The 20616-nt window shown below is 39.0% G+C and overlaps 2 protein-coding genes across 2 annotated transcripts; one reads left to right on the forward strand and one right to left on the reverse strand.

Moving 5' to 3' along the window:
• Window positions 1–1182: 1182 nt before the first annotated feature.
• Window positions 1183–14548, reverse strand: mfn1b (mitofusin 1b). Its single transcript, XM_070908442.1, has 18 exons — window positions 14440–14548; window positions 13802–13959; window positions 13566–13701; window positions 12739–12901; window positions 11489–11613; window positions 11231–11339; window positions 10384–10491; window positions 9940–10093; window positions 9730–9797; window positions 7799–7920; window positions 7348–7474; window positions 6728–6832; window positions 6455–6557; window positions 5085–5311; window positions 4758–4937; window positions 4223–4419; window positions 3445–3579; window positions 1183–2320 (listed from the first exon to the last, which is right to left on the reverse strand). The coding sequence occupies exons 2-18, from the start codon at window positions 13947–13949 to the stop codon at window positions 2251–2253; spliced, it is 2277 nt and encodes a 758-aa protein (XP_070764543.1). The 5' UTR covers window positions 13950–13959; window positions 14440–14548; the 3' UTR covers window positions 1183–2250.
• Window positions 14549–17395: 2847 nt separating this feature from the next.
• On the forward strand, window positions 17396–19937 carry plaat1 (phospholipase A and acyltransferase 1). The gene is made up of 4 exons (XM_070909466.1): window positions 17396–17422; window positions 17873–18011; window positions 18629–18897; window positions 19826–19937. Exons 1-4 carry the CDS (start codon window positions 17396–17398, stop codon window positions 19925–19927), a joined length of 537 nt encoding a protein of 178 aa, XP_070765567.1. The 3' UTR covers window positions 19928–19937.
• Window positions 19938–20616: the final 679 nt, after the last annotated feature.

Here is a 20616-nt window from a genome sequence, read left to right on the forward strand (position 1 = left end):
AACATGTCACTGCTGCACAAGTTCAGGCATTATTTCAAGGACTGTATTTCCACGAACCTCTAATTTAGTATCTGAATATATATATCAACATAGGAGGAATAAAATTCACCACACCACTTGAATTGGTTGTCACATGATCATCACCACAGCACCATCACAAAATAATGCACTGCCCTTTGACTCTACAACCTACTGTTCTGACATTTGTTTTGTTTTGATTTTATTTATTGTTTTAAGCCAGTAAAGACCAGGGACTTGGTGCCATGATAATTCTCTTACAGTGCTATTGTGTGAAATTATAATCACTTGTTATGAATAATTTTTATAGTCTTTTTCACACCAGACCTTTTTTTTGTATTTGTACAGTGGCTTGGTGATACTGATATGTTGCCATGAGTTATTGTAACCAATAAAAAGCTTCTAACCAAGAATACAAATCCTGGCTGATTTCCTTTACAAAGAATTAGGCCGTATGCATGTGTGTAAAGAACTACATGCAGTATTGCCTTTTCATATAAATATAAACATAAGGTTTTTGTAGTACATTAAAGAAGTTTCATTCAAAACCCATTTGAGGAGAAAATGTACCCACTTTCATTAATGCAAAGCACCTGAAACAAGGGCCAAAGAAGATGAAAACTGGCTGTGTAGTTTGAATAAGTTCTGCTTTTGGTGCTTAATATTTAAACTTAGTAAACTTATTTACATATCTGTTGCTTCTTAGCAGAATAGTTAACGCAGGACAAATGACTATTTTTACAGTTAACCAACACAGGGTCATTTTTGAAAGCTTCTTTAGCATGGACGCTAACATTTGGTATTTGTTTTTGTATTTAATATCCACTGATGTTGCATTTCTTTTTCGATTTTAACAGGTGGAAGTGTAAAATGTAAAAATAAAAAGCTAATAAAAAGGAAAACAACTGCCTGCAGATGGTGCAAATGTTAGAATTGCAGCAGCCGTTATTTTCTTTCACTGTAAGTGGCAACATTGACATGCAATGTGTGAATCCTTGTGGTCTAACAGACATGCTGAATGCATTTCCTTCCTCATAAAACATTTGCAAAGGATTTCCCCGTAATGCTACTGGAGGTCAAAAACTCCACAGGGTGCCTTTAATACAGAGGTCTGAAAGGAAAGTTTCAAATAAATGCCCAGAGTCAGTTTTAGATTGTGGCAGATTTAATACAATCGGGCAAATCTGGGAGGTATTTCAACACAGTCAAGAAAAAAAGAGGACAATTTTACAAGTGTAGACTGGTGTAATTGTCATTACAAGTCTAATGGGTATAAATAAAATAGGATATTATAAAATATATGAGGATTTCCAAAGCCTTTGATCTATACAGTTTGGATAGTTAGAAAATATAACATGAACGTACAGTATGTTAAAGACATGCTTTCCCTTTCTACTCAAATGATTTCTCTCGCTAACTAGGTCCTTATAAATCAGAAAAACACATCTGTTCTCCTTTATTATTAAATCTATGTACTTTTTGTTGCGGACATACAGCAGATCATGTGCCCGGACAGACCATGTACATACGTACAGACACATAAACTTCATTTGCTCCACAAAAGTTAGTCAAAAAAGGCATATTCACAGTTAGAAGCACGCTAGTGTCAAAATGTAGCACCCGACCGGTAGCCTTCACGCCGACCGAGATTATATCACCACCTCGTGGAGCGTCTTTGCACATCGTGAGTCCAAGTTGGTTTGTTTTACAGGCAGTTTTGTTTTACAGTTTGTTCACCTCTGTTTCTCAAGCACCTGAATGGCGGAGGAGGAGGAGGGGAAAATACTGTCATGTCTGGGTCTCTCCTCTGTCCACGAAGAGTGAAACTGACAATTATTTTCATTATGGATTAATCTTAGCCTACAAAACGAAAATTACATAATGAAAAGTGGCCATTCAGTTACCAAAAACTGTCTTCAAATTGACTATTTGGTGTGACAAAGAAAAACAACAAAAAAACATATTTTTTTTTTTTATAAATGACACAAACAGGTTCGAATCTTCTCATTTGAGAAGCTGCAGAAGTTTGTCTAACATTTCATTGATTATCAAAATATCTATAGATTTCTTGTTGGTTGATAGGCCAATCGGTAAATCTTTTCAGCACTACTGTCCACACAGAAAACTGTGGCGTAGTTTATGTGATGAAGACCGGGTGCGGTGAGACGGCGCCTGGCGAAGGAATGATTGGCCCAACAAGAACCAAACTGTGGAGCGATGAAGAAGAGCAGCTCACTGCTGAGGCTGCAGGTACTGGTTTGTGAACACCTCCAACTGTCTCTCCAAATCTGTTGCTTTATGTCTGCAGAGAACAGAAACACACATCAGATTTGGGCCAACTTCATCCAAACCCCTTGAGTAAATACTAAAGTAAAGCTTATCATTTATCATTTATTTCTAGCTGTTAATTATTTCACATTTCCAGAACTGTACTGCTGAGCATGCGCTATGTAGTATTTCTTCACAGCTATTTTCTTTGTCCTGCACACCCACACAGACGTTTTCAATTACCCTGTCTGATTAGACCTCTAGTCAGGTAAAAGTTGGGTGGAGTTATGCTAGGAATTATGTGATGTCAACAAACTCTATGTAGGCTACTTAAAACAATAATAACGGTGCAAGTTGTCCAGCCTGAACAGGTGCAAAGAGGTCTATTTAGTAAACATAAGTGAACACGCCTGTGTGGGTGAACAATCAACGATAAATGCATGCATTTTAGAGACTTAAATTCATAAACTGCATTTAAGGAGATAGTGTTCATTTGATAGTAAAGCTGCATTAGTCAACACCATTCTTCAAAAGCAACAAAAATCATTACAAAATCAAAAGTATCTCAAAACTGCAAAACGTAGTGTCATGTGTATATCATGACACTAAAGCATTAGCAGTTTCCAAACCTTTCAAGAACAGGAAATAGTAAAATAACTGTTCAGACTTTGCAGACCTGCCTGAAATCCCTGTGTTCAGCTCTACTTCATTTTATCACATTCTTTAAAGAACTAATTTACCAATTTCCACCCATATTTCTGTTTGTTATATTGTGACACAACAACGTACAACATTAAACTTAATCAATACTCTAATTTAAAGGGAAGGGCTGTATTTTTCACAAGCACAGATGGAGCAGTAGCAATAAAAACTCATTTGTATTCTGCTTCTGTTTGTGCAACAAGCTTGAGTTGGAAAAAAACACCAAATTCTTTGGCAGGTCTGGTAAATTTGACCAAGTATGAGTGTAGAATTTGAGCGTTTCCAGGTCTTGACATTTTTAGCTGTTCCTGTAGTATCATTCATATCATCTGGGATATTCATTTTCCCCAGACTAGATCTTCCCAAATTCCCAGACAGTCATCTACCCCCCCCCCCCCCCCCCACACTTCTCTACCCTTCTACTTTGTCCCCAATGAGAGAAGGAGCCGGACTGACCGCAGGCTCTTGGAGTGGCTCTGGACGGTCTCCAGCTGATCTATCTTGGCTGTCAGTTGGCGGATTTCAGCCTCCAGCTCTTTCTGCGTCTGGTCCACCTGCTGACAGAGCCGAGCAAAGGTCGTAGCCATCTCCCTGGCAACACAGAGGGCACAGCGTCTCAGTGCTTATTTATTTAGCCCTGCTACAGAGGGGAAGGCTGGGTGGGACAAAGAGGAGGGTGGGGCAGGGCTATGTGTGTGTGTGCAAATTAGGAACATTATGGGGAGTCAGGCTTTGTCAGTTGGTTAAATACCACCAACAGAAATTGAGGAAGGGTGCAGAGAAATGAGAAACATTGTTAGACTGAATGTTCTGCACGTTAAAGAATTAATCGTTACATTATCTAGTCATTTTTACAATTAATCTTTTTCTAGTTTTTCACAGTAAAATCAAAACAACAAAACTGAGATCATCAAGAACAAATTGGCAAGAGAAACAAACTATTGAAAACATTATGATGTAGTACATGAGCTTAATACAGTTTAACATCAAATGACATACAGAGTAAAGAATTAGTTATTTTATTGGCCTTGCTGTAGTGATGTAACTGGCTATAATCTCTGTACACATCAATACAAATTGAAAAAAACTGCCTTAAAATCATCTTAAAATTGGATGATGGCTACCATCTTACTTTTTGTCACATACTATATATCAAGTATCAACATTTCATGTACTACTCTGTCACGTTTTTTCTACTCTCAAATGACATACATTATACTGCATCAGAACCTACTGTTGGACCTGGTGGCTACAGTTTGCACTAGTAAAGCTGACGATGAGCTGCAGCTTCTCGGTTGCATAGTCCACAAACTGTCGCTTCAGGGTACGCTCCTTTGCCCTCGTGGTCCAGGTGAGTCTCTCGTACAGGTACAGCAAGCCGTACAGCGAGGCTGACAGGGCAATCAGCCTCCAGCCGACTGTTCTATACACCTTAGAAATTCAATAAATGAATTAATAAATAAATAAACAGAAGCTGGGTTAGCAACCTCACAGTTAGACTGGCCTTAGAAAGAAAATGTTTCCATTAAGAGGGCTGGTTTTGAGTGCCATGTAATGTACTTGTATGTAATGTCATAAAAAAAGGAGCATTCAAATATTTAAGTCTCTTTGAATGCAAATCATTGAGACATTTTATTACACAATTTGAAGCAGAAAGTCTTTTTGTTGTAAAATAAATATTTTGAGAAAAGAGATAACATTATGTGTAACTGTATACATACATTCATCCTGGAAGTTGACACGCAAGAACAAGTTTGGAAACAACATACCACTCCTCCAACGATGAGGACGCTCATTGAAGTGCGAGAGGTGAGGGATGCCACGTTGGTTGCCATGGCTACCATCAGGTCCTCCTGGGTCATGAGGGCTGTCTCGTTGTTGGGTGGGGCTATCGTGGGGGGGGGTCCTGAGGAGGGCGTGCAGGCCAGGGGCAGCGCTGGTCGAGAGGCCTGAATAATGACAGTACTGACGTTCTGTATGGTGTTTATGTGAACATTATTATCATTATTGACATTAAATGTCACAATATGAATCAAAGAAGCTGTTTCTATGACATAACCAGCTCTCTCCACAGTGGCAGTCTTTCCAGCTTGTACCTGGAAGTTCTGGTCCACCAGTTTGAGTGCTCTCTGTGCGTTGACAGATCCCAGGAAGCGGTGGACTAACGCTGCCCAGCCCAACGAAAACTGAAACTCAATGTTCTCCTGGAAGTCGCTGCAAAGTGTGGCGCAGTTTAGGTCGTAACTCAGGTCAAACTTCCTGCTGGGGACCAGCATGTGGACTTGGCTCTGGACCGAAGAGGGAAGCAGAGGGAGCATGCTCTCTGGAGAGTGAGAAAACATGAAGTGTGAGAATTACAATAGGGATAGACAGAAATCAACAGCAGTCATGGGATCAGTTGTAGCTTGTGTAGTTAGCTAGCTTGTTTGTATTTTAAACATGCACTGATGCAGGAGGGATATATATTTAACACTTTAAGGGACTAATCTTCAAAATAGTACATTTACAGCTGATTATTTCTTGTGCACTAAAGGGCAGAAAATAACATAAGATGACAGAAACAACATCACCACATTATCATTGTGGTCTATAAAGAAAAAAAGGTACATTTGATTTGAACATCCCAGTGTCTTTATTTCTTCTTAGTGAGAAAAAGACAACAAAAACAAACATAAATAAATTAAATAAAAACATCACACCACAATTTCATAACAGCATCTGAGTCCTTTTCATCAGAGGGCACATTAACACCTTTTCAACATCACTGTCACCGAGCACAGCTTGCATGCGTGCCTGACACAGTGACGCATTGGTGGCATAATGGGGCTTGGGATGATGGCATTCAGCGAGGAGGGTAAATATAGCAGCGTGTTGGGTGTTGCAGACCATAGCCCGAGTGCCCAAAAGCTTTTGACTAAGTTTAGCAGCATGTAAATGAGCAATGGAGTGAAAAAACAATGGTGGACTGGAAATCTGGGCTGAGGTAATTTTCTATGAAAACATGATTTCTTGGCCTTTTAGGAAATGAAAGGTTTTGAGGAAATGGTCATTTTAGCTTTAAATCTTAAATACTCAAGAATACAAAATATCATAAATGACCTGGTTTTGAGCAAGAGAAAGCAATAATCTCTCACTGATGCTGTCTATTAACTTCACTTTGATTACCACTTGCAACTTCAGATGATTCACTGAGTGGGACTATTTTACAGTACTGTACTTTATTTGAGGATTTTCTTCATCATCATTCTTATCATTCTTCTTCTTCTTATTATTACTTAATTTCTTTCAATCAACCTCTTGGGTCAGCAGGACTATTCACTCCTGACAGCTAAACGTAAGGGCTGCAGGCAGAGGCCAAAGCATGCACTGAACAGATTTGCCTTCAACTGAAACATGGACAATGCATCTCATTACTACAAAGGTGATCTCATTATTTTGTACACAGTTGTGTCTGCAGTTTAATTACCCATCATGTATGCCTGAGAGGACTGGACAGAAGCAAAGACAGCGTCGGAGCAGCGGTAGGCCAGGTTCTTGCCCATCCCCTCCTCCACATGAGCCAGCAGCTCCTGCCAACAGCAAAAGGAGTCAGAGGTCGCATGGAAAGCAGTCAATAAAAAAAAAGAGACCAGAGTACATACAGTATGTCACTCTGGCCTCTAGTTTAAGAGCAGTAAATCACCAGTGCACCTCAAAGGAAAGGTGTGATCATGGAGAAGTAATCTGTGCCTCTACTTACAGACTTGTAGATCTTGAGGACATGTGGTGAGGGGTGGAAGTCAGCGTGGAACTCATCGACGATTACGTGGAGACGGCAGATCTCCTCTCCCATGGCGTTGGATACCTGGATGAAACAACCAGAGTTATCAGTCAGCTCTGGCACATCAGCACAGGAGCAGGCAGGACCTCTGTGTCCAACTCAAGGAACCACCAGCAGCACATCAGGGCTCCAGATGGTGCATTAAACGGTATACACTGGTCTTTTCTGATGGAACATCTGAAACTGCTTCTGTTCAGGCATCACTATGTTTTAGAAGTTTTTCCACTCTCAGTCTTGACTATGATTAGAAACTACATGCAGCTGTAGTATCAGATGTATTTATATGGGAGGCACTAAGCTGAAACTCAAAAAATGAATCACTACAATTCTGATAACTGATTAATACATCAAGCAAAATGCCCAACATTTTCTGGTTCCATCTTCTCAAATGTTTGTATGGTTTTCTGTGATAACTAAAAGACAACACCTCAGGTTAATCAGCAAAATAATCAATGTAATGAAATCAATTAATGATGAAAACAATTGTTATTTGAAGCCCTAAATCATGACGTTCAACAGTTCTTCACCAGTTACATTACCTTAGCTTCTACGTCCTCACTGATGGCCTTGATCTTCTTCTTGATATCATCAATCAGCAAATTGAGCTGATTCTTGACAAACTCCAGCCGGTCCATCTGATACTCTCTGTCCTCCAGCGCCGCCACTCTGAAGCCCCACCCCACCAAAAGGGAAATAAAGTCACAAATGCAAACTAGCAGCTGAACGATTTCACAGTCAAAAAGAATCAGGTAAAGATACACCAAGTGCAGGAGAAAGTAGAATTTATAGTATATAATACTTAATTTATCCCTCTATTATTAAACAAAATGTCATTAAAATCTTGTTAAACCTACATATCTATTTTCTCATTAGTTTCATAGATTACCTCTACAAGCCCTTCATGGCATTGACAAAAGGAGGCAATATCAGAAAAATTCATCTCTGCCAACCAGAAAAATTCCAGAAAAATGTATGAAGCAAGACACTCACCTCTTCTCTGCCGCCTCGATGTTGATGGCGTCCATGATGCTCTTGACTTTTTCTGTGATCTGCTTGGCCCTGATAGTGTGCTGCTCAAACTTTGTTTTCACTGCTGACTGCGAGATACACTCCTGCCAGGCCATAACACACAAGTTACTGTGACAGCTATAGGGGCTGCTGCTGGATAGGGTGCATGAACTTGCACGCTACCAGGGACGAACAGAGGACAAGATAGACAACTGCTACTTTAACTTAAGAGAAGAAAAGAAATGGAAACACAGGTGTGAAAATGACAGCAGCAGTGTGTCTATCTTGCATCCCATAGCCCACATTTTGTAAAGTCACAGTACTGTGTTGGTGAAGCCACAGCAAAATTATAAAAACATATCAAGTAAATACAATCAAGAATGCAAGTGAAAGAAAATAAAGAAAATACTGCAACATGTAAAAGAAGGAATATTGTGTCATTTTGGGATAAATTATATCATCTTGTGTTCAAGGACCACACATCGGTATTTGATAGATGCTGTTGTTTTTTGACTGCATTAAACAGTGTTGGAATGATTTAAAAATTCAGAGATTTTCATGAAATTAAAAACCCATTTTTGATACTATTTATGGACAGCATTCTTTCTGCAATAGCCACTTAATGAATTTACACTCAGTAATCATCTCTTTATAAAGTTGTTTTCATTGTTAGTGGCGGAGTCTGCCATTCCCACACTGGATTCACATTGCCTTTACATACAAGTGGGATTCACAGGATGCATGCATGTAATTCAGCGAACAGGCTCACTGTTGTATTAGTGTAACTTACTGCTAATCTGAACATTTCCTACTGCGGCTGCTTCACATTAAAAGCTTTCAACTGGGGAATGCCGGGGTGGCTTTTACTGTGAAGCAGCCACAGAAAACAACGCACAGATCACAAGTTAACGCTAACCACGAGCTTTCATCAAAAATGCAATCACTGCATTTTTTCATCAGTGGACCAGTTTTAATGTTTGAAAGGGAGTAATGAAACAAGGAGGAGCTGCCACAGTTGCTGTTAAAATAAAGACACCTCAGACTCCTCAGCAAGGTAACCAACTTAACTGGGTCCTGCTTTCGTGTGGAAAACTAGACACATTTCCTCCCAGTATGGACACAATTCCATCCCTGTTAGTTAGAAATCAAAACATCTCAACAAGATGCAACAAAACACAGAAATACAAACAAAAAAACTCAACAATCAAACTGAAAGCGGAATGAAAACAAATGGATGCCCTCGCCGAAGTGAATCTAGACTTCAGCAATGAAGACGCAGGTTGATGGAAAAGGCACAGTGATTGGTCTAGAAGGCCTTGGGGCCGCCAGCTTGACACTGCATGGTCGGTTGTGAAACCTAACCACTACATAGATGACTGCTCAGGTTAATCGTTACTGTTAGGAGAAGGGCTTTGGTTGCTTCACGTTTTATTAAATGTCTTTCATCATGCAATAATCTCAAACGCACGCTTTGACAAACAGCAGCTGTCTATATCTCCTGGTCTGAATGAATGAAAAGATATAGTCACTTCTCATAATAGTGATTTCCCTTCTCTCTCAAGTTGTATCTCATTCTCACCTGCAGCGGCCAGACTATGTCAGGTCTTTATGATACACCAACCGCAGTGCTTATCACTTTATCAACATCCGTGTGACCTGCTGTTTTTGGCTTGATTTGACATGACATGACACTGATTTCACCTCAGAGGTGTACCTGTTGAGATGTCTTTTTAGTAGCAAACATATCAGTGTCTAATCACATATATGCCACAATGATTGAAAACTGTAACATTTTCTTGAAAATCTGTCTCTCGAGATTCAGACAGGAAAAAGATTTTACTTTGAAAAGTGGGAATAGAATTATTGGAAGATATGGAGAAGACACACACACACATACACACAGAGAGACACACCTCAAACCTCCTCTCAAAGCTCTGAAACTCCTTCAGTCTCTCCTGGAAGCCCTCAGCCAGGGCTCCACCTGTTGGATGAAATTATCACATCGTGTGTAAAAATAAAAAAAAGTACTTGCACAGAGAGCTTATCCTACATCAGGTGTGAAATACACAAGCCTTTACTATTGGCTTTGGATAATACACGAATACAGCAACACAAAGCCTCACCCGATTCAGGCATGCCCTGTGCACGTTGCATGCGGGAGTTGAGCACCTCTTTGGCGGAGACGAAGAAAATGCGGTTGGGTGCCTGATCGCGGTCCACAACCTTCAGCTCCTCTACCAGGAAGTTCACACACCGGTCTGTGTGCTGCTTCCTCACCTGAAGGAAGAGGTGTCACATTCTTAGGGGGCACTGTTTCATGTAATTTGCTATTAAGAAAACATTTATATTACTTATATTTAAAAAAACGTTTACTTAACCCTAGTGGTATCTAGCCATGCAGATAGTTTTTATGTGCCAACATTTCCAACTGATTTGTTTATTTTAATCCGCTCTTTTCAAAAAAATCATAGTAATTTTTAGAAAACTCAGTGAAAATGTAAACATTCTGTAACAACAAAATGTTATCGTTTCTGACATGAGACAGATACGCCAGACGGTGGACTCACATCCTCCATGTATTCTGGTTCGTTTGCTGAGGCGTCCCAGCGGTTGTTTAGGATGAAGATGTTGGGCTTTGACAGACGTTCGTTCACTTTGTGGAAAAAGTGCTTTTCCTAGTTGGTGGAAGGTTGACGAGAGAGTAAAAGTGATGTTAACGTTTGTTGAAAAATACCTTCCTTTTCTTCCAAACAATCAAAAATGTTTCATTTTGCCAAAAAATACTGTGCCAGATAAAAATATGTGTTTGCATTAGATGTATGTACTGTACATCCAGCATCTGGCTTTATCCTGGAACACAGACTTTTGTCTGCTTCATTTTCTCACCAACACATGACGCTATTTGACTATCTTACATTATTTACATAATGCCTGGGTTCATTTCCATTGAATAGCCCGTACGGGAATGTGTGTTTGCTTTCCCTTTAAGAGCTGCTGCCGGGTTAAGGAGCTCTATGATGGACTGTGTGTCCAGCTTCACATTGCATGAATGCCTGTGCAGACAGAAACAAGAGTGGGGCCAGTGTGGTTGGATACAAACACTGGCAGTCTCCACTCTGTAATCAGCTCAGCAGAGAAAACATCCACACTGGCCTTTTAAGTACACATAACTGACTGACATAACTGAAAACTTACTTTTCTTGTTATTGTATTGTATTAAAGGAATATTCAGTGATAATGAGCTATGGAAACAGAAATTGTAATATCTAATCATAGCATTAACTATGTCCAAACTATCCATACACTTATGTAATAGACTTAAAATGCTTGAAATCATTCTGTCCTCTAAATACGTCATGTACATTCCACAGGACATTAGCCAGACATGAGCTTCACGAGGCTCAGAGTCATTACTGTGTTCATAAGTGTCGATTCAGAGTTGGCCACCAGCACAAAGACATCAGCATCCAGGCAAAACTTGTCAATCCAGCTGTCCAGTTGTGTTGTGACGTCTGTCCCTGGGCTACGGAGTGGAAGAGACATCAAGAGGTCAAATGCATGACATCTACAAAATATGTGAATTAATATGTCCATTTGAGCTTGATTTTGTTCTGCACATTACTGGCCATATCTGTGGCTTTTTAATGGGAAACTGTCAAATTTGATATTTACCTGTCAACAAGCACCAGGTCATCTCGAAGCAGTGCGCACTTGGTCTTCGGCCAAAACACACGGACAAGACAGCCGGCGTCCAGACTCTCATCCATGTGGAGTGCATGAGCCAACTGGTTTACAGTCTGCAGAAGAGATGTAAACAGACTGACGTTGTGGTTGTTCATGCAATAACTTCTCTTCTTTTATTGTTTTGAATTTCCAATAAAGTAAACATTACCTATGAATATAGCATTTTCCCTGCAGTTGTAGTAAATGTTTATCCAATTATATCTTTTTATACAACATAATGTTTTGTTAAAACTTTTAGTTTTTATTAAGTTGAAAGGAAGGCGTCCATACTCGTAAGATGTGTGTATTATCCTGTTACTTATTTCACTTTTAAAACTGGAAGGTATAGTTTACAGCCAATAAGGTAATAACTGTACACTGAAATGTTATCGGGCAACTTTTATTAGAAATGTATTATGCTACCAGGTTTTCAATACTATCAACTAATAACATTAAGTTTGTCTTAACATTAACAGCAAGTTCATTTCACTAGAAAACCCACATTATGTTCTGACACTCCAGACAGTACCGTGTAAAAGCACTAGACAGATTCATGAGGAAATATAAGTGGTTGACAAAGATTAAAGCTGATGAAGCTGAACCCATGTCAACTTCATTCAGTTCAGTGGGTTTAAGTTGAGAGAGAGTGAAGTCTCCCATATCAGGTTTTCCTCTCAGACACCCGACACCATTGTGACTATCCTGCGTACCAGTGTCTGTTAGCAAGGCTGTAGGTTCAGGTAGTATTTGCTCAGTTCACATATGTTGGGCTTGGGAAATTAACACAAGCCATAAAAGCACACATCTCTCATCTGGTACTAGTTTTTCCCCTTTCTTTTTAAACCACTGTTTGTAACTTTTTCCATTACCCTTTACGTAACTATATAATAAATAGGCTTCCACAACAACAGTAAAAATCTCATCTGCCATATTCCTGCCGAATGCAACAACACAGTGCACATCAGTGTAACTGGGTGACAGCTGATTCTAGGCAATGGTGGATGAGTCTAACGAGTGAACATGGCCAGATTCTGGTGTGTGTTTGTGTAAAACTTTGTCCACATTTATTAGCAGAAGTATAAAGTAGTTCTCAATAGTTGAGAACAAATATATGAATGGGAGACAGACCAGTGCTCATAAAAGAGCAAATAGTGCTAATGAAACCTTCCTTGCAAAATGGTTATTAAAATCACATTTACCTTGATGCTCTTCTCCTCATCAGAGCCCTCTGTCTTGAGGTAGGCCTTGTCATCATCAGTGCCCTCCACACTCAGGAAGCAGTTAGTGGTGTGGCCAATCCCGCTGGGCAACACTCGGTCCCTCAGCATGGCGTTGACCACTGTGCTTTTACCATTACTGGTCCTAAAAACAAACAAAACAGTCAGTGGCTGAATGTGGAGTCAAATCATTTGCACATACTTCTCATTACTCTCAGAATGAACAAATGTAGAGTCCTAAGCTGTCACATCCTAATTTACTTCAGCTGTTAATAGAGATATGCGGCTCCTAATGGGTCAGACTGAGAAGATAATCTGGTTAGAGCTGCAACAGGAAATATTTTCAGTGTAAGGAGGTTGAAGAAACTGTACTGACACTAACTCATCAAGCACTCAAAATCTCTGTTTTTCTCCGACACATCCTCCTATTGTGTTTTGGATTTAAAGACTTTACTTTGCATCAGTGCAGAGCACATCGTGGTTCAATTAGTTTAAACTCAACTATGCAGAACAGGTTTTAACAAAAGAAAATGAATGAGGTGACTGGACTTCATGACTTCATGGACACTAGTCAAACTGAAAGAAAAGAAAAGTGAAAGTAAAACTGCAACCTGAATAATTTGGGGAGGGACAAGTTTAACTTACACAACCTTGCAAATCACAACATTAATGTCTGTAAAGGTTGCTCTTCTGGAAAAGACTGTTTGAGAATCACATCAGAAAAGTGTTAAAAACAATATCAGAAAAGTGTTAAAAACAATATCCTCTACAAAAGGATGTACATTTCAGGTGTGTGTAGATGTTTTTACCTGCCAAAAAAGGCCACTTTCATGTGTCTGCGCGCCAGCACCTCCTTAATGACAGCAAGTTTATCAGCATACGCCTGAATCTCCAACTTTTGATCCTGACTGGCAATGTTCTCCAAAGCTTTATTCCCACAGGTTTCTGTCCAACACACAGAGACACACAACATCAACTTCATCCTCCATTCAGACTGAGAGAGCTGACTGACAGATGATGAACAGATCAAATCAAACCATCTCACCTCCTACAAACTCTGAAGTCTCTTTCACATAGTTGAGTAGTTGTTCAAACACATCGCTTATCTTCTTCTTGGCTACAACAAAGTGCTTCAGAGGGGAGAACTCCCCCCGAGCTGAGTCTGACCGTCTGAGTGGAGGAGCTGCAGCCATGGTGTTCAATCTAAACACATAGAGGGGTCAAAAAGGCACGCTTAGCGGGATATCACGTGGACATGTGTCAGTTAACATGATATCACACTGCTTACATCAAGCTAGATGGTTTATGTTTGTCGTAACATTGCAGTTGTACAAGTTTTTAGGTAACTATTACATTGCAGGAAAGCTGACTGACAGGTTAAATGCGTTAGCTAAGTTATTTAACTGTTGGTGAAGATATCACAGAAGTTAGCAGTGACATCGTGCAACTTCGATACACGACATGACACGAGAATAACAATGTCTAACTAGATAACGATAGATACATGTGTTAGTCTGCTCTCAACTAGTTATGACGAATATTAGAAAATCTTGTGTTAAACGAGCGGACGCGTGCGGCTGCCAAACAAGCTAACAAATTAAGCTAACTAGCTAACGTCACAAGCGGCAAAGCGGTAGTAAACTAGCATTAGCACAGCTAACTAGCGGTATTATTTTTCCTTACCACAGTCCTACGACAGCCAGTATCCTCTTCTCATAACACAGACAATATTGATCCGCGGCGACAACAGAGAGTCCCTTCCCTCGCTGAAAGATTACTTGCTGTCAGCCTGGCTAACCTTCTGTTTGTATCCTCTAATGGCATCAGTGTCAAGCTAGACACACCAGGAGGACGGCTTCCGGAACAAATTTCAAAATAAAACACTGCCGCTTTGCTTCTTCTCCAAAGAAGAAAAATTTGAATGTGGTTGGATAAGATTTTAGTTAACTTCCTGCTGACTTGCATATTTTAAATAGCTGTGGTCGTTATCTTTAAAACTCAACTGATTCACCTGGTTTTGATTTTACAGGTTATCTATGATTATTTATTTATTTTATATGTTCTTGTATTTTTTCAAGGTTGTTATTTTATAGCAACCATTGTTTCGTTTAAATATTTGTTTCATTGTTGCAGTCAATTGTCAGATTTCATAGGCTTAGTAGCCATTAGTCCTCTAATTACCGAGGAAAAAAGAAAAATACAGCAGGTTTTACCCTGGTTCTAAATAGGATACAAACAATCTCAAATGAATAAAGAATGTTTTACAATTTATATTTTTATTAAGTTTACTACATGCCTTTCTATTTTAAATTTAAACATAAAAAGTTAGGAATTAAATTAAAAAAAGACAGCAGAAAACAATATATAGCATAAAGATTATCTACAGACCAAAAAGGTGCAGGTTGGAGCTTTTTACGCCTTTTTAAGACTCACAATATACAATCTAGTTAATGTCAATAGTAACATCAGACATTTTTTATACTGTTACTACCATAATAATGCCCACATGTAATGCAATATATATATATATATATATATATATAAACATTGTGTTTTAAACTTACATAGTGTGCTAGACATTATCCATTTGATGAATTCGTCGCTCTAACTAACATACTATGATATTTAAGCCTTCCCTTCCATCGCTTTTTGATTTTAGTTTGAAACTAACAGTATCTAACTGCCTTACTATTGTTACCTTGACGCAGCTTCCAACTGCACTTTACGACAGGGGGCGGAAACAAGTGACGAAAAGGTTGGCGGGCAGCAGCCAATCAATGAGCAAAGAATGCATCCAACCCCTGTGATCTCCTTTATTGTAACTGAGACTCATGTCCAGTTTATAACACCATATAATATAAGTATAAAAATAATGTCAGAAATGATTGTCAATATTGTGATATTGCATATGATAAGTATGCATGATGGAAAAAGAAGAAAAGTTAGGAAAAAAAGTGTTTCCAAGAGATCAGTATCAACACGATATTACCAAACTGGTACACTGGTTCAACTATACTACAGTACTGTCCACTTATACATCCATCATCTATACCTGTTCATCCTGTGCAGGGTTGCACACACAGGTTGGGTGAGATTTATCTTTTAACTCTCTGTAGAGCTGTGCAAACTTCATGAAAAATTGTTACAGAAATCAGAATCAGAATCAGAAATACTTTATTGATCCCCGGGGGGAAATTGTACATTCATTGAAGAAACCATAGACACATTACAAGTTGCCATAGGGAATATATGAACATGCACATGGGCTGCGACACTAATGCCACCTTTCTAAGCACAGAGATCAGAAAGCATTTCAATGAAATCATGTATGTGTTGCCTTTGCAAGCCCACAATAACCATTATTCAGAAGAGCAGTGTGGCTGCCTGTGAATGGGACAATGCCAGAGAGGAAACGCCTCTCTTTCTCTCTCTCTATCTGTGTGTGACCTTAGCAACTGAGGCAAACTGTCATCAGTCAGAGCAGCAACACTGAAATACCTCCAACAGGACCTCCAGCGTCTGGTTTGGCTTTGGGATATTTGACAACCTTGTGTAAGCTCAGAAACTTGGAATCGATCTCTCTCTGTTTCTCTTTTCTTGCTGGATTTTTTTATGGTTATGTGCGGATTTACAATGGAGAATTAAAATGGTGAGGAAGAAAAAGCTGCTGGTGTTTGAGTAAGTATAACTCCTGTGTGCATTTAGTCTGTGTTGACTGTTTGAGCCTCTGACATGAATCCAATTCTTCTTTTAGTCTCAATAAAATAATAATGCTATAACATTACAACAAGGAACTTTGAAGGTGTCTATGGCACTTCATTTTTATATTTCATATGGTATTTCTACAGAATGTTTTGTTTATATATTAACAGTAGATGTATATTATTACATAATGTATGACAACATAATTATACAACATCCATATAGAGTTAAATTGGAGCATGTTTTCATGTTAGTGGCATCCCAATAGGGCTGATGGAGTTTTGGTTTGGTGAAATAATATGTGGCTTTCTTTTTTCAGCGTGGCTTCAGCATCATACATTAATGATGAGATGGACATACTAATTGCTCTCCTGGGCAGATATAGATTTCATCCCGTCCATGTGTAATTTTGATCCAAACCAAACTGTTATCTCTGTGGATTTAACAGAAAATCTTGAATTTTCATCTTGAAATCATTTTAATTATCATCGCTGGTGATCAAAGGCAATGCATAAAAAGAAATAATCTATTAGAAATTGTGAAAGTGAAAGTGGTGTTTATTTCTATGTGAAATAACCTGGGCTCCAACTATTTTTCTCTCAGCTTCCCCATTGTGTTGATGCTATTGTGGCAGCACAGGTGACACAAGAGCTTATGTGTGTATTGTGTGTGTGTGAGCTGGTGTGTATTGTCTGTGTGTGTATGTAAAGGTGCCCTTTACATGGAACCATCCTATCTAGCATTCTCTTTCTCTGGGAATTTAGTTATTTTGCCTTTTGACTCACGTCTTTGACCACAAACTTAGTCAGAAAAATGAAGAAATAAATAATTTCTCAGTTCTCAGCTTCACATTAAGTGGGTTAAAAGTAGTTTTGTTGTTTATTTTACCAATCTGTGTTTTCTTTTCTTTTTAGAATTTGTGGAAGCATGATGTGGGATGGATAGACAACAGCAAAACTCTACTGTAAGTTGACTGAAAGGCTGTTAGTATGACCTGAAATTTAACTGTGTGACGAGCGAATGTGGACATGTAATGATGGAGAATGAGTGACCCTGTTGACCTCTGACAAGGGAAACGTGTGTGAGTCAGTGGTCTATTTACATCTATAGTTTCCATAAATGGTAACATTTAGAAAAAGCACCTGTTGGGTTTACAAAGGCTTGATAGAAAAATAAGATTTGAATTGTTTTCAAGGCCTGTCATGCTGCATCAGAGGTGTCTTGACTATAGTATGAAATCATTTTAAATTTGTTTAACTTTTAACATTTCCAAATTATTCAATGAACCAAATGTCTTTTTTATAATAGACACATAAAGACCAATCGAAGCTGTGCATGCCTTTCATGAAAGCAATTAATGAGTGAAATAGTTATATACTGTATTTGTATATACTGTGTATCGCTCTCTGTGCAGATGGCCTCTAATGACACCGACCTTCCTGACCCCTCTGGTGACCCCCAGCCTGGTGACCTGATTGAGATCTTCAGACCAGCCTATCAGCACTGGGCTCTCTACCTGGGAGATGGTTACATCATCAACTTAACTCCTGTTGGTCAGTAGGAACCTGAGTGTTTAAACGGCTGAGCTAAGTTTAACAAACAAAGCGCTGTCTCGAACAACACAAAATCAAAACATAAAAACTCAATTCACATGAAACAGTTTTACACTCAACATCAGCCCAACCACTGTCTTCACATTCTGATTGTTGCATTGAAAAATGAGCTTTGTTTAGGACTTGTGGCTGGTTTTGCTGGTCTTTCTGCTGTAGTGGATCTCAGTTTCAACTGCTTTGTTGTTTCATTAGTAAAGCCCTCAATGTCTTTCAGACTTTACAGCAATAACGCTGGTCCAGTTTTGATGAAATGATACATGATGATGATATATTTTGTTTCTTATTGGCTCAGAGGCTGTCTGCATTAATCATAGAGGAGGATAGAGGATACATTTAGCCTTCTATCAAATTGTCTTATTTAAGTAGAACAAACAGTTGTAGCCAGGATGCAAAATGACCTTGGGATCTCTATGTTATGTCTTTCTTCATCATCTTGTCTATATTTACCTAAACCTGGAGCAGGTCCAAAATCCTAAAATAATTCACTTGTATTAAACTTGTTGTTTGAGAGAATCTTGTTGATCTTATCACACTGAGGCTCTCCTCTTCCTCTCCAGATGAGAGCCAGGCGGCCGCCATGTCCAGTGTGAAGTCCGTCTTCAGCCGGAAGGCAGTAGTGCGCATGCAGCTGCTGAAGGAGGTGGTGGGAAGCGACTCGTACCGTGTCAACAACAAGTACGACCACAACCACACGCCCCTGCCTGTCTGCGAAATCATCCAGCGAGCTCAAGTCCTCATTGGCCAGGAGGTGTCTTACGACCTGCTGGGGAGCAACTGCGAGCACTTTGTTACCCTTCTGCGCTACGGGGAGGGGGTATCCGAGCAGGTCTCTCACTGTTTATTTTGTTTCTGTCTCATGTGTCATCAGGGCAAAATACTAACCTTTCACTCAACATACCACAGTGAATGATGAATCCCAAATGTCACTACGGTTATAGTTTTGTTTGTGAAGTACATTTTTAGAACAGAACAGGACATTTTAAAGAGAATTTCTTTGCCACAGTAAACCTTAACATAAAAATAAATCTATCAACATTTACTTTATAATGGCCTGTGTTACTTTCTGGACTAAAGATCATTTCTATGTGTACATTTCAGCTCTGTCATTGTCATTGTTGTCGTTTAACATGGCTGATCTTTGCTGGTCTGCACACGAGTCAATACTAGCCGCCTCCAAATGCGGCCTGAGCAATCGGATCTCAATGCGTCCACAATGCGTCTTAGGTGCATTCACATCTGTACTTAAAGCGTCCACTTGTGATCAGATCACAGGCACAGGTTTAGAGTTGTTAAAATTATAGCTATAGCCTGGGTGGATATTTAAAAGATACTCCACCAAAATCTATGTTTTGAATGTCAAACACTGACCCCCATAGCCTTGAAAAGTGGCTAATGTGGGTAAAAAGATGTTATACTTTGCAGAGAATAACAGCTGTGGTAAGGTTGAATTAATTAAGATTAAAATGGTTTAGTTACCAGTTTTTAGGTGGGGAAAAAAAAAATCTATATAAACCTCTCAAAAAATCTTCCATTCTTATGTTCAGTATGTTACAAACACTTGCACTCATAAGCAACAGACACATTTTTGATACTCATAGCTGTTTTTGAGTTGATGAACTACACAATAATGTATTTTCCCTTTAATGTTTCAAATAATGCAGAGCTGTAGATTGCCTCTGTGCTTTGTTCTGAGCTCTCCTGTTCCTTCACGGTAATCCTCAGTCCACCTCCTCTTCTCCTCCCTGTCTCCACAGGCTACACGGGCCATTGGGGCCATCAGTCTGGTGACAGCAGCAGCCAGTGCCTTCTCTGTCCTGGGACTGATCAACACACGATCCAGAAACAGGCCTTTCTGACAGCTGTGATCTTCACTGAAGGGTGTTGTTTCCCAACATTCATGTGGCTGTGATTAAAAAATAAATATATGAAATAAATAAAGAATTGTTAAAAATGAAAATGATTGTGTGACTTGTTCAGTGTTTACACCATATGGTTTCAATTGTGCTTGCTGTTCAAATTTAAGGGAACCCAATCATACAATAATAATAATAATAATAATAACACAACAAACTAAAAGTAATATTAATAATTCTGAAGCTTGGTCCCTGTCAGAGTGTGAAATTGTTGATGCATTAAATAGTCTCTTTGCACAAATTACAAAAGGTCCAGGTTTTGAGATATCTGTCTCTGAGATTTATACTGCCATGGTCTGTGGATTATCCAGAGTAACATGGAGAGAAACTCACTTTTTTAGTTTTTTTTTATGTAAATTCTCCTATTGTAAATCTCACATATAGATTTCTACTGCACAAATAAAACATCAGCATGACTATATAACACTGGGTAAGAACAAGTAGGCCTATGTTTTTTTGTGATTTGGATGAACAAGCCCTTTCATACATCACCATGCATCATTTAGAACTGTCAGCAGGATAGTGTTAACTACTTTATTTACTGTTACATGAATTGCAATGAATAAACTACAGCAATGAATCATATTTTATCACTTCACAAGTTTGGTATTTAAAAATCTAATCAGAAAAGT

The sequence above is a fragment of the Enoplosus armatus genome, chromosome 7, assembly GCF_043641665.1.
Source record: "Enoplosus armatus isolate fEnoArm2 chromosome 7, fEnoArm2.hap1, whole genome shotgun sequence".
NCBI classification, from domain to species: domain Eukaryota; kingdom Metazoa; phylum Chordata; class Actinopteri; order Centrarchiformes; family Enoplosidae; genus Enoplosus; species Enoplosus armatus.

Bases quoted from the DNA above. Each gene is read 5' to 3' on its own strand.
- mfn1b (XM_070908442.1), bottom strand. From the start codon at position 13,949: ATGGCTGCAGCTCCTCCACTCAGACGGTCAGACTCAGCTCGGGGGGAG. The intron at 6,833-7,347 runs GTAATGTAACTG...TGTTTCATCCAG, and splicing joins GTGAGGACGTAGAAGCTAAG to GTATCCAACGCCATGGGAGA. The intron at 3,580-4,222 runs GTAGGTTCTGAT...CTGTGTTGCCAG, and splicing joins TGTAGCCACCAGGTCCAACA to GGAGATGGCTACGACCTTTG.
- plaat1 (XM_070909466.1), top strand. From the start codon at position 17,396: ATGGATAGACAACAGCAAAACTCTACT. The intron at 18,012-18,628 runs GTCAGTAGGAAC...CTTCCTCTCCAG, and splicing joins CATCAACTTAACTCCTGTTG to ATGAGAGCCAGGCGGCCGCC. The intron at 18,898-19,825 runs GTCTCTCACTGT...CTGTCTCCACAG, and splicing joins GGGAGGGGGTATCCGAGCAG to GCTACACGGGCCATTGGGGC.